At 37.1% G+C, this 13,831-nt stretch overlaps 1 protein-coding gene across 1 annotated transcript; it reads right to left on the bottom strand.

Moving 5' to 3' along the window:
* Positions 1 to 4,856: 4,856 nt before the first annotated feature.
* LOC148837771 (uncharacterized) lies at positions 4,857 to 8,052 on the bottom strand. Its single transcript, XM_088910391.1, has 3 exons — positions 7,963 to 8,052; positions 5,731 to 6,201; positions 4,857 to 5,347 (listed from the first exon to the last, which is right to left on the bottom strand). Exons 1-3 carry the CDS (start codon positions 8,012 to 8,014, stop codon positions 4,953 to 4,955), a joined length of 918 nt encoding a protein of 305 aa, XP_088766517.1. The 5' UTR covers positions 8,015 to 8,052; the 3' UTR covers positions 4,857 to 4,952.
* Between the last annotated feature and the right edge of the window lie 5,779 nt (positions 8,053 to 13,831).

Genomic DNA, 13,831 nt, shown 5'->3' with positions numbered 1-13,831 from the left:
TTCTAAACTCTAAGAACTTATGAGCTTTTATGAGGTATGACAACACCCAACATGAAAGCGTCATGCAGTGAAATTGTGGCTTAACTTGCTTGGCTGAGGGCTGGCCTCCCGGCCATGGTGCAAGGAGACCAGGACCCCCATGCAGGATGATCAAGGGGTAGCTGATGGGGTGGAGATGGGGTGCAAGAGACATGCAAGAGAGAGAGAGATAGGGATCTTGTAGGTATTTATAGCGTTTGGGAGATTGATTGTCAGGAGCGATTGCTAATTACTGACAGCTGAGTCTGATGAGCTTGGTTGTTGTCATCCCTCCCGAACTTTTGTTATAAACTCCATGAATCAGTGGATAGTTTCAACATTGGATTATGATGTTAGACATTTAGATCATCAGAATCAGGTTAATCATTTTGGTAAAGCTTTATTTGAATGTTGCTGCATAATGACTTCGTAATCCCTTCATAACTGCTACCTAAGACATTTTAATCACATGTATAATGCTTTATACAGACATGCTCAAATTACATGTGAGCATAAGATGTCATCGCATTTGTTTTAGCATCATTTATAGTGATTGGTACTAACATCATGTGTAGCAGATATGAAGGGATTATGAAGCTGTTATGCAGCAACATTCAAATTAAGCAGTACTGTTGAATGTTGTATTTCAGGTGATCTCGTGTGCCACATTTATTGTAAATCCTTTCCACTTACTCAGTGAGGTTTTTAGTTTATTTTGTTACCTATGCTGTTTGACAATTCCAGAAAGGCTGCATGCAACCAACTAAGCACACCAGATTCCTCAATTTTCAGGGATGAAAGTCACTATAGAAATCAACATCAACATTCAAAAAGCAAATAGCAATTCTTTAATGACAGCTTCCTCCTTTTTTCAGCTGGGTAACAATTATGTTCACACCTACTTCTTCAGCCCACCAAGCAAGCATAATTATGGCTCAATTTACATAATCACACCTGTACTGCGAGAGTCTCAAGCTATGGGTCAAAGCAGGGTCAATAACAAGTATGCAACATGCTGGAGGAGAAAAAAGGTTTCACTTAATTTGATTAGATATATTCTAGATAGTGATAATACCCAATTATACATTTAAAAGACTCTCATCATAAAATGTAACTGTAATCATAGATGAAAGTGCTAGATAACTGCTACAGAGAACTACTGAAAATAAACAAGTCAGGAACAGTGAAAAAAGAAAACATACACAATTATATACAAAAAGCTCAAAGGCAACAGTTACAACAAGCAAATCCAGAGTGATAGAGAATATAGAATATATATATATAGACAACACAACTGTCCACAAATTTTCATCATTACATATGATGTAAGTTGCATAATGATTCAGAATTCACTTTTCCAATGAATATGTAAATTAAGAAAGCCAACCAATGCCAGGCAGACCTATAGATGGTTAGAAAATGTGTGTGCTATTGTAAAAAGAGTATTAGAGGAGGCATTTCAAATTGCACATCTTTATTAAGTAGCATAACACAGATCTCCTCATGGACATTAGTGTATAATAGAAGCAGAGATTCTTAAGTCAGCCACTCTTTGACAAGAAACCTATCAATTAAGCATACTTATCGTTTTCTGTACAATTTCGATAATGCTGATAATGTGGTTACAATCACAACCCAAAGCAGAGAAAATAAGATTAACCTGATGAATTGTAAGTTTACGATATTATAGTAAATTATACTTATATTACTATATTATACTATATGATAAAAAATGTATCATTTAACTTATTCCAGGCTCATAAGAACAAAACTAATGACAGACCATTCTGGGCCATCAACACCTGATCCATCGTGTTATCCTGGGTTAACTTTTTAAATACCTTTTAAGATCTGAATACATTAATTGAATCATCTAAGATTTCCCTTCTAAAATGATTTAGTTCCTTTACATGTCATTGTATGACATTCCTTTGAGACCCAGTTTTATTATATTTCCTCTTAGATTTCCAGTGTAGCAGTATCCTTTAAAGTGGTGAACTGTACAAAACTTTCTAAATATGATCTTATTAGTGTGTATATTTTAGTATTATTTATTTTAAAGGTTAGTTTTTGTATACTTATTAAATTCAACTGTTCAATTTGCTTTTCAATGTTGTGTCTATGAGGACACAATGGTGTGACAAATTGTTAGTAGCAATCATTTACCATTTAATTTTCCACAAAAATATTCTTACTATTTCTATTACAGGGCTGCACAGTGGCAGAGTGAGCATTGCTGCCTCACAATATTTGGGGACTTGATACAATTCCTGGGGTGCTATCTATGTAGAGTTTGTATGTTCTCCCAATGTTTGAATTTTTTTCCCAGGGCTCTTGTGTCTTGCCACAGTCCAAAGACATGCTTGTAGGTTAATTGACTTCAGTAAATTTGACACTGGTGTAAGTATGGGTTTCTGTGTCTTCCCTACAAGGGACTGGTGTCCTGTCCAGGGTGTATCCCGCCTTGTGCCAACTGCTTGCCATATTAGGCTCTGGCTCCCCTGTGATCCTATACTCGATGAAATGCTTTAGAAAATTGATGGATGGGATATACCCACTCAATTAATAATTGCCAATTATGTCAAAGCAATAACTGCTGTATCCACACAGGGAGAAAAATGATGTGATAGGCTCCTCTAATGTATCCACCCATCAAACTGTTCATCTCTTGACATTACAAGCTCCACGGAATAATACAGGAGCTCCTGCTACACTGACTGTATGATGCCTTTTGGGGAATCCCAATCACAGTTAGCTGATGGCAGTACTGAAGCTAAACTTTATTACATCTGGATCAGAACTCAGCTTGCACTTTGCTCATTTAGCCACAAAGGACCCACCACATAAGTGTAACATTTCTAGCATTGCATTACAAGTACTTTAGATCATGTTTTCCCTTTAATCTATTCCATTTTAAATGGGAAAAATCTAGGGTTTTATCTAGGGCTTCCCACCTTCCTTTGTAGTTGAACATTTAAATGCAAATCATTTACCCTGTAGAGATAGTAGTTGCAGTAGAAAGTATTTCAGTGATGTAGGAAAAAATATTCCTTGGCACATAAAATCCTCAGCCAAACATCATGGACATGGTTAGCATCTTTACCCGTAGGCCTTCACCTGCAGTGATGTCATCTACTTAGATATGATGCTGGAATACTACCTAGCAAGTCATTAATTCTGGGTCTTTACTGTATACCCGTAGATTCAGTTCCCACCAAGCATCACTTTTATCTAGTTGTATTCTAACTAGCTTTTGCATCCACAACAAACAGAGTGCTCCAGTTTTGGGTGTTGCTTCCACCACTGCCCACCTCCCAACATTTTCCCCTTCAATTCCTCCTTCTCAAGTGTTCGGTCAGCTTCAAATGTAGACCTCCATGAACTGGTCTCTTATTAATGCATGAGTTTCTTGTTTTTCTGGTACACTCAACCTGGTATCAACCTTTGAACTGTAGTATATATTAGCTATGACACTTGATTCACCTATTTTGTAAGAAAATTATGGAAAAGTATTCTAAAACTGCAGCTATTATATGAAAAGCAACCAATTATAATCACCATGTTACACCAAACGTCAAAAATAAACATCTAAGATTAAAAAATACATTCAATGTGTTTCCATGTTGTAGTAGACCAAAAAGTATTTAATAATGGTACAAAAATGTACAAAACCACCAATTTTAAAAACTTGCAGATACATTTTTATTGTATGCTTATGTAGTATATACATAATGACACTTTAGAAACACAACATTTTCAGTTATTGAAATGAAATCAAGTTATCAAGTTAATAAGTTATTAACAATGCAACATTAATAAGAAAGTGACTGATAAACCAATAGGAAATGTTAAAGAGTTTACTTCACTCTACTGCATTCCTTGTTCATTCCTGAGTATAAAACGACAAAAACCACAGCAACACATCATTGTATAAAATGTGTGACAAAGGTCCTGTATGTGCACAAAATGATCAGAAGCAGTTTGATTTCTAAATTTAGAACTGACATTTCCCATTGCCAATTTGAAATATTTTACACTTTGGCTATGTGTGACAACAAGGGAGAATGAAAAAGGACACTTTTTCATTGAATAAATACAATGAAAAAGGACCCGCCAAGCCCATTCATTGAGCAATTCACTGACACAGCCCACGGTGGTTATAAAAGAGAATTAGTCTTAAGGGAAATTATGAGAATTAGAATTAGTCATTGATTCACTGGGAATCAAAAGAACTCTGACCAACAAATGTCAACCACATTCCTAATTAGACATTTAAATATTGCTGTGGTTGGTGTATATCTACTGTATGCTATTGTACTTGCACTCTTTATGTCTTTACACTCTAGGCATGGATCACTTGCATAAGGGCACCTAGCTTGATCACACCATGGGGACCATATTATATGACTTTCAAACAATTTTGTCAGTGATATTTTTAATCTCAAATTTAAAATATATATTTATTTGGACTTTTAGGATAAGATAAGATCACTTTATTGGCCATATACAATTTCTTGCATTAGAAATTTGTCTTTTTTCCATGAGACACACAGATAGGGAGAGAAGCTTGGGGTCAGCATGCAGGGTAAGCCATTTATACGGCGCCCCTGGAGCAGTTGGGGTTAAGGGCCTTGCTCAGGGGCCCAACGGAGTAGGATTCCTCTGCCGGCCGCAGGATATGAACCAGCCACAGGCGCAGATCCTTAGCCACAGAGCCATTACGCCACCCTTTTTTTATAGTTTGACTCTAAATCTTTACCTTGTTGGATGGTTAACCTTTATCTGTAGTTGTGTTTCTAAAGAGTTTTAGTATATTTATATATTCAACTTAAGTTTGCATAAAATAGCACGTAGTTCTAGAATAGCTTTCTAGAACAAGCCTTTCTAATGTTGTTTATCATGGGAAAAGAACTACAAAAATACTACTGTTAATGTCAAGGTCGTGGTGGAGGTGTGGTGGAGCGCTGGCTGCACTGACATGCAGTGGTCTTGTGAAAACTTGTTAAGAGCTGCAAGACTCTGAACTCGTGCTCCATACGCGCTCTCTCCAGACGGGCCTCACGCTCCGCTGCTTCTCGCTGACGCTGCTCCTCATACTCCAGCCATCGCCTTTGCAACTCCTGCTGCCAGCGAGCCTGTTCCTGTCGCTGATTCTCCAAATGCAGCATGAACTGCCGAGATTCAGTAACAAAACTCTGAAAACAGTCTGCCATGTATTTTATTACTGGCTCCAGAGAGTGCCTTGTGTTACTCTGATGGTGTTGTACTGGAGTAGAAACCTTTGGAGGATTTTCATCTTCAGCAGGATCTGCTGCAACAAAATGATAATCTATTCACTATATTAGAAAATACACAAACCATTATACTCATTAAACAATTTTTCATTTTGTTAATCATCTGTATATCAAAGAGAAATGTGCATGAGTGCATACCAGGTGGAGAACTTACATCCCTTACATATACTGCATAGCTATTTCCCAACACACTTTTAATAGTGAATATTTGTCTCAAGTAACAGATCTCTGGTATCTGCTTTGCTCAGATATAAAATAGCTAAAGCACTCTTTATATTTTAACAATCAGATCACCGATTCAAAATCAACACAATTCTTGAACATTCAGTTCAGTAAATGTAAAACAACACTTCCTCCACATACACTGAGCCTCCACGAGAAAAAAAAAACATTTAGAAAAATAAGTAGAAATTCTTACTTGATGGCATTGTAAAATTTGGTGGCTCCACAGAAGCTGATGGACTCTCTCTAGATTCATTCTGAGAAAAGCTGTTGTTACTTAATTCAAATTCATCACTGGATTCACCATTTTCCTCTTCCCTTTTGATGTCATATTTCAGTTGAAATAGTGGACTATTTGCAGCACATCGTCCTAAAACTGCATCCATTTCTGCATAGTACCTGAAACTGCTTGGATGTTTCCCATCTACACCACTCTGAAGCTTTGCTTTCACATAGTTAGCTTTCAATGTCTTCACTCTCAATCTGCACTGATGGGCAGTTCTAGCAAAGCCCATTTGTGTCATGCGGGCTGCAAGATGCTTGAAAACATGCGTGTTCCGTAAGCTCTCGGAAAGACTCCTCTGCACACTATCCTCACTCCAGGCACGTATTAAGACCCGGGTCTCTTCCTCTGACCAGTTGACCGCACGCTCAGTCACTTTCTTTCCTACATAATGACATTCAAAAAAATAAATAAGGAATAGTTCACTTCCTAGAAAATATTTTACATAAACTATACATTAAACAAAATACCACAATTCAATGTCAGCTCTTGGTGAGCCCCTGGTATTTAATTACAGACTGAGTATAAACACATTATTCTGAATATTTGGTTCCTTCAGGTCAAAGATATAATACAGTTTAGTGTAATTTTAATAAAAATCATGCTTTACGTACACTTAATGCTTCTTTGTGTGCCTTACAGGTGTTTACAGAACAATGTTTCTATACAATAAGCAATAAATACTACAAAATGTTATGATATACAACGTACAGTATTTTAGAAACAGTTTCACTCGCTCTTTTAAGTCGTCAGTGCTGAAGACAAAAGCTTTGTATCCGAATTTATTATATGTTCAGAAACCTGTTAAAAACACTTTTCTGCATTTTTTACACCAATTTTGATTTAGACTGGCTTAAGTACTTAAGTATTAACTATCGATAAAACACTGGCAGATTTTATTTTTTGTACTTTAATGCTGAACTAACCTCTGAATTATTTCCATTTAATTTACTTCTACAATTTGCACTTAGTCTTTAATACCATATTCTGCATCATATCACTTTTCAACATACTTATTTAAGTACATATGGCTTAAAAGGTATGCTAAAAAGCTTTATTTGAAATATAGTGCACATCACCAAAAAAACATGAAAATAAGAAATGCACTAATTTCTTGACATTTAATCAAAGTACCTTTACTATATGTGAAATTGTATCACCTGTGGAAACCAATGCAAGCTAAGCTCTGACAAACTATCGGGTGTGCAACCAGGACCAGGAATATTTGGTTAACAAGAGGAAGAATCAAATCTGGGATGACAATTTAGTGCAGCCAATCAAACCAAGACAGAATTTCTCTGGACTGTGGAAAGAAACTGGAGCACCTGGAAAAAACCCCATGCTTCCACTTTGACAACATGCAAACTCCACATAAAAATAGCAGCCCTAACCACGACGCCACCGTCGTAAATTACAGTACAAATATATTTTCAATGTAGAACTGTAAACTAAGTGCTTTATAATTCATAGGCATCTTCTCTCCATTAATACCAAACTCTTTTTGAACTTTGCCATAATTATATCCTTTCACATGGCATAGAACTAAAAGTGAACTAACACACTGAAGTGTTTAATGAACACATTTAATGCAGTAATACTTCAGATTAAGTGTTCATACAAAGCGAAACGGTTTAATTATACATCATTAGAGATCTTTAATGCTTCATCCAGTTTAAACTCGCTTAAATAATTCATATTCAAAGATATTTTTATTCAGCAACGCACAAACTGCACAATAAACAGTAAATAAATTAACACCGATTCAAAGGTTATGTGTTAAGAATAATGTGTTAAAATACACATGGCGTGACGTCTTTTCTTAAACATGCATTTGCTGTTATCTGAATTACTACACCGATTCACAGCGAACAGTCTGTTGTAACAGATTAAGTCAGAATTCTTTTCGTTTACTAGATGCTGTTAAACTATAAAATAAAACTAAACTGAATGCACTACTTGTTTACAAATCGATAATATTAATAAATACACTCTATAAACACAATAAAACTACGCTTATCTATATTTTTTGCAGAGCTCCTTTTCTCACACCATTCTGTTCAATTCTTTAATCTTTATCTGAAGCTTTATGCAGAATAAAATCAAATCACGATTGCCCACTACATAGCCCTTCTTCTGAAAACTTACTTTTAGATGAAGTTGAAACGGAGTTTAAAGAATTCATCGTTGCAATATTCATTCTGCATTAAAAAGCGTGTAACCAACCCCTCTGTGTTTGGATCCTTCGTTTCCGGTTTGAGCGCTGCGTGCAACGTCATCGGGAGCAAGTCAGCAATAATTCCACAGGCTGCATGTGTGAACCCTACAGCAGCAGATGTTGAATAGCCAACTTTTTATCTTAATAATCTCTCTGTTTATATTAATTTCTTCGTCATGTTACCTTTATAATCGGTTTCGTATCAAATCACTCCAGTTTAGTCCATCATTGCCAAGCATTTGAAAATGTGTTTTGTTAAAGATGTTCATAATTAGGCCTATTTTAAGAATAGCTACAGAGACGTCTAGTCTGTAGAAGTCTGGAGAGTAAAGCACCCAACCTAAAAATAAAAATTAGCAGGAAGTCTTCTGTTGCTTTAAACAAAAACTCTTAGTTATAAACAAATGTAGAATAGTGCACTAGAGCGGCTGTCAGAGTAGTTAATTTAATGCACTAGTGCTATTGTGGCTACTGTGCCTACAAAGAATAGTTGATCATTTTTTCCCAAAGATAACTATAGTAGTATCTAGAAACTATTCAGACCATCCACTATACTTCGAATAGTGTGCTGGATAGTCTGAGGAGTCCGAGAAGTTGAAAAGTGATGTTCAATCTAAATTATTGTCTTTGAAAAGACAGTGTTAAAATGTAATGTGATACTGTATTTTGTGTTGTGTTTTATACACTATTCACACATTATTCCCATAAAATTGTGTAAAAAATGTTTGTACAGTTTTATGATAAATGAAAAACTAAAAACATAGAAACAAGTTACATCTCATCATACTTTCCATAACCAATTTGGCCTGGAGCTTATCCCCAAGGCTGAATACACCCTGGATGGGATTCCAGTCCACCAGTCCACACCAGAACCAATTTTTGTATAGAGGCCAACTAATCTACCAGCGTATTTTGGGATTATGGGAGGAAACCAAAGCACCCAGAGGAGACCCTTGTGGACTCAAGGAAAACACACTGACTGCAAATAGCATCCAAGGAATTGAACCCAGGACTCCAGCACTGCAAGGGAGGAATACTTACCACTCTGCCACTGTCCACCCTAATTACATGATATAAGGATAATTCCCTAAACATTTTCATGACTATTAAACTTGAAAAAGTATTTGTATCCATTTAAGCAGTCAGCTTGTTCTACTTACCAAATGATACACACATCAGAGTAAAAAATGTATATAACCTTTGCAGGACAGTCAAATACTTGGGGTTAATATTATAGTGCTCTCAGGTTCACGTGGGTATGCACCCTCGCCGCTGCTGCCTCAGGTCGGCCCCCCACTGCTGGGGACTCGAACCCGGGCCTCTGGCATCACTCAACAGGGATCCAGCCAGTTGAGCTAAAGGGAAATCTCCTGTCAGCCTGGCGGCTGCGGTCCCTGCTATTCACAGGGAAGGGTGGTGACATCACCGCACTGGTAAGCCAACTTGCACAACCTGTAATGTCGGCCATATGCGTAACACTCCCCCCCGCGTAATTCACTGTCCTCGGCGAAGGGCTATCCCATCCCGCTTCTTACATCAATGTATCGCTCTCAGGTTCACGTGGGTATGCACCCTCGCCGCTGCTGCCTCAGGCTGGCTCCCCACTGATGGGGACTCAGACCCGGGCCTCCAGCGTCACTCAACAGGGATCCAGCTAGCTGACCTAAAAGGAATTCTCCCCTCAGCCCGACGGCTGCGGTCCCTGCAATTCACAGGGAAGGGTGGTGACGTCACCATGCTGGTAAGCCAGCTCGCACAACCTCTAATGTTGACCGTATGTGTTATAATGTCATTTAGCATATTACCTTTAAAATGAAGGTCTAAGAATCTGAACCCATTTAATTTAAAAGCCTGGGTATCTAGAGCCTTAATTTAAATAAGTGTAGTAGCTTTTTGGCCTTGTGGATAACCCTTGTATCTTCTGATAAACTAAAAGTAACAAAACAAGGCTAATAGCAGCAAAGGTATTCATTCATGAGATTTTAGAGTCCCGTTTCAGTACTTTTGTATAATTTAAGGGTTATGGAGACATTTTCCTCTAATGTTTCCCATCAGTCCAATACATTCCAGCAGAATTAACCTTATTAGGCAAATTAGGTCAATACAACTGCAAATATATATCCACCCTCAGAGATACAATACTCAACTCTGAATGCATTGTGAAATGACAAAATGACAATAGTTATTATATATCAGTCTGAAAGTCAAATGATTCCCTGCTTTAGTAGCTATATTTTATCTTGATATTTACATGTTCCCAACCCAAAAAAACTAAACCAAGTAATTACAAAACAGCAATACTTACTTATTTGAGCTAGAAGTTCATCTAGCTGGCAGTACAAAACTATTCCTTGATAAGGTCAAATCTTCATATGTGGAAATGACTTTAAGACAGACAATACAACCGAGGTGCACCTCAAAATGAGCCATTAGAATTAGTAAGACTCACAAACCCCAGCAGTGGTGTTGTCACAGGGTCACAGGACTGGGCATAACTTTTTAGATTTACCAGATGACTATTTGAAACCTCAATTGCCCATTGGTAATGTAATAATTATCTACCTCTCAAGCTCTGTGTGTGGATATTGACTATTATGTGAAAAGGAGTATCCCCATCCCTATATGAATGTATTGGCAGTATTGTGTATAATTTCACAAGACCATGAAATCATATTGTCAGCATGTTGCACCAAAAATGTCTACAGACCATGCAGTAAATTTGTAAATAAAGAATTCAACTCTCTAAAACATACAAATTCACAAGCTCCTCATAATTCTGATATTTTGACACAATCTGTTGGGTTCAGTCACTTTCAGGAATCAATTAATCCATGGCATGATAGTAAACAAGTGTTGAAGTAATAGCTAGATCTTTTTAGACAATGTAAAATATTAAAAAGCAGAAACAGAATCTCTTGTTATTTAGTTACAAATGAAGTCTTCCATTATTTTAATTATTCTAACAGAACTAACCCAAACCCAATACAGAGACATTTACTGGTACTTATAAACCCAATACTATATACTTATAAACCCAATAAAGTCAGACTGGTTTACACACTTTATAAACTAAGTTATTTACCCATAATGAAAAAGGCAGCACAGTTTTTAGCATTACTATTTGGCAGTGCTGTAGCCCTGGGTTCAGTTCCTGGGATGTTATCTGTGTGGTGTTTGTACATTCTTGCAGTGTAGTAACTATATGTCAGGTTACCTCAATGAAGGGTTTTAAAATGACCCCCAAATGGTGCCTTAGATTTTCTTTGCATGTTGCAACAACACGTCTGTTGGTTAAAGATTGTAGTTGGAATGCTCAGTGGAAGTGAGAAAATGTCCCAATGCGGACGACGCGATCCGGAATAGTGAAGATACACAAGGGAGAAAGTCATGCAGGAAAGGGTCAGGATACAGGGGGGCGTGTCCAAGGTGAGCTGGTCTCCTGAGGAAGTGAGTCCGGGCGAACAAACAAAGCCAAAGTCCAAACGGTAAATCCAAAGGGGAGAGTAGAGTCCAAAGCTAGGAGATCCATCCAGGGGTAAAAACCATGACCAGCAGGACCAGCGGGGCAGGGGATCAGGAACAGAAAGTTAAAACCATAACGGAGCCAGACGCAGCAGGACCCCGGGCCCTCACGATGCGGAAATCAATGAAGAACCAGGAGTGAGGTCCGCGTCTGGCTTTTAAGTGGGAGCGGGAATAGGGAACAGGTGCAGACAATGGGAGGGAACAAGGAAGGGCTGGAGCGCCCTTAAGAGGAGGGGTTAGCGATCATGACAGAAAAGTCCTACTGCTGGAGAGCTGCAATCAAGCCAGTCCCATAGGTAAATTATCAAGTTGTAAAGGCTTTAAATTAATTCATTAACTTAACTTAAGTGACTAAAGTGGTTCACTTCACTTAAGTCAAGGATGGTTAATTGTATTCCTTAAGAGCTAGAGGTCATTGGTATTTCCCAATTCAGATAGTCCCCGAAAGTCTTAAGAGAACCTGTTAAGTAGTAAAAACATCATTATAACAAATGGGCCAAGAATGGGCAACATACAAATGGTTTCATAGGCGGAAGAAGTGGATTGCTTCAAATGTATTATTACATCATTATAAAGCTAAACCTTAGCTTCCAACATCACCAGTTTAAGGCCATAAAAGCCCAGAAACAGGTATAGATTTAATCTTTTATAGTCATTATAATAATACCATATTTGTATTTAAGATTAACATACAAACACACAAAATGAATACATAGTACAAGAGGAGCAGCAGCAACTGAGAAACTAAATTTCAAAGGTAGTCACAGCATCCCTTCAAATTTTCACAGCAGCTTAATTGTCTTGATTAATCTTTACAAAATTCTCAAAGAATCCAAAATAAAAGAGCTCATTTCCATAGGTATCTTTGCCACATCTTCTGTGGTCTTCTCTTTTCATATGTATTCACAGTAGGTCTGCTTTCCTAAAAGGGGAAGTTCACATTCAACACCTAGATTTCTTTGTCATGTAGCTGCACTGCAAACTCATTTACATGGGAGAAGAAGTTTTCACAAAGCTTCAGGCAATTCAATGAAGCATAACTGTAATATTATTTAAAAAAATAAACGTTTGTAAAAATGTTCTATAAAAAGTATACAATAACCACTTAATAGTCTAATACAGGTTAACTGGTTATTTGAACTGGCCACACACATAAGGGGCATAATTTAAAGACAACAATTAACATGTACTGTATAACATTTCTTTGGACTGTGGGAAGAAAAGGAGTACTCTTAGAATGGCCACATTCTGACCACAGGGAGAGCATGAACTGTGGACCAGATGTCTGTCTACTGCAGGACACATACACAAACACAAAGGAGAATTTAGAGATATCTAACATGTCTATGGAAAGTCAGACAAAACCCACATGAACATCAGGGAAATACAAACTGAACATGCACATTCTACAAAGAAGGCAGCTCAGTCCCAAGATTTAAGACCAACCCCGCCCAACCCTGTGTTGCCCTTAACAAATAAAAACAAAAGTAAAACTGATCATTTAACAAGCACCACAATAATGACATTATATCCTATGTCATCTACCCCAAGCATCTTATTCCTGTAATAAGAATACAGCATTTGCAACTGGACCTGTGTTGTTTTTAGCATTACATATTCCACTTCCAAAAGATGCTGGGTTAATCTAAAACAAATGAGAATTTTATTAACAAGTTATGAGTATAGATATAAGTTAAAAAATATAAAGGAAATGTATGTGTAAGTGGGAACACCTTAATCCTGGAAACGTTACAAACGATAAAGGATCAGTTGTCACCGAAGTAAAATTTTAAGTTACACCGTGATCATCTTTCTACAACATCTTTCTCATTGGGCTTATGCTGGAGCGTCAAAGAAGACTTCTGTGTCTTATGTTATTGATTCAAAACCATTCAGTTATGCAATAATGACTGAGAAATTTTTACATACATGGTACAATTTTTAATTGAACCATTAATTTTCTACCTTTTTGATGTTGCTCTTCTTAAGGAACAAATGTATAAACCTGTGTTCCAAAACATTTAATAAAAAGTTGTTAATACATGTATAAACCTAAGATCATAATAGAAAAGCATTGAACAAAATGACAATCTTTGTCTTCCGCTAGCAGAATTTGACAACTGCCATGCTGAACAGCAATTTTGCAACATAATCAGGTCATGGTTTTTGTGTAGTTTCCCACAATTAATATGTACTGTGTTGATACACCTGGTTTAAATACAGTTAACAGTTGCATTAAAAATGTTATGATACACATCAAAACATGATGTTAAA

Source organism: Atractosteus spatula, chromosome 3 (assembly GCF_055471065.1).
Source record: "Atractosteus spatula isolate fAtrSpa1 chromosome 3, fAtrSpa1.hap1, whole genome shotgun sequence".
Classification (NCBI taxonomy): domain Eukaryota; kingdom Metazoa; phylum Chordata; class Actinopteri; order Semionotiformes; family Lepisosteidae; genus Atractosteus; species Atractosteus spatula.
This window is presented reverse-complemented; position numbering and strand designations above follow the sequence as displayed.

Coding starts and splice junctions, on each gene's coding strand:
- LOC148837771 (XM_088910391.1), bottom strand. CDS start 8,014: ATGAATATTGCAACGATGAATTCTTTAAACTCCGTTTCAACTTCATCT. Junction 6,202..7,962: donor CGTTTCAACTTCATCTAAAA/GTAAGTTTTCAG, acceptor GTCATTATGTAG/GAAAGAAAGTGACTGAGCGT. Junction 5,348..5,730: donor AAATTTTACAATGCCATCAA/GTAAGAATTTCT, acceptor TATAGTGAATAG/ATTATCATTTTGTTGCAGCA.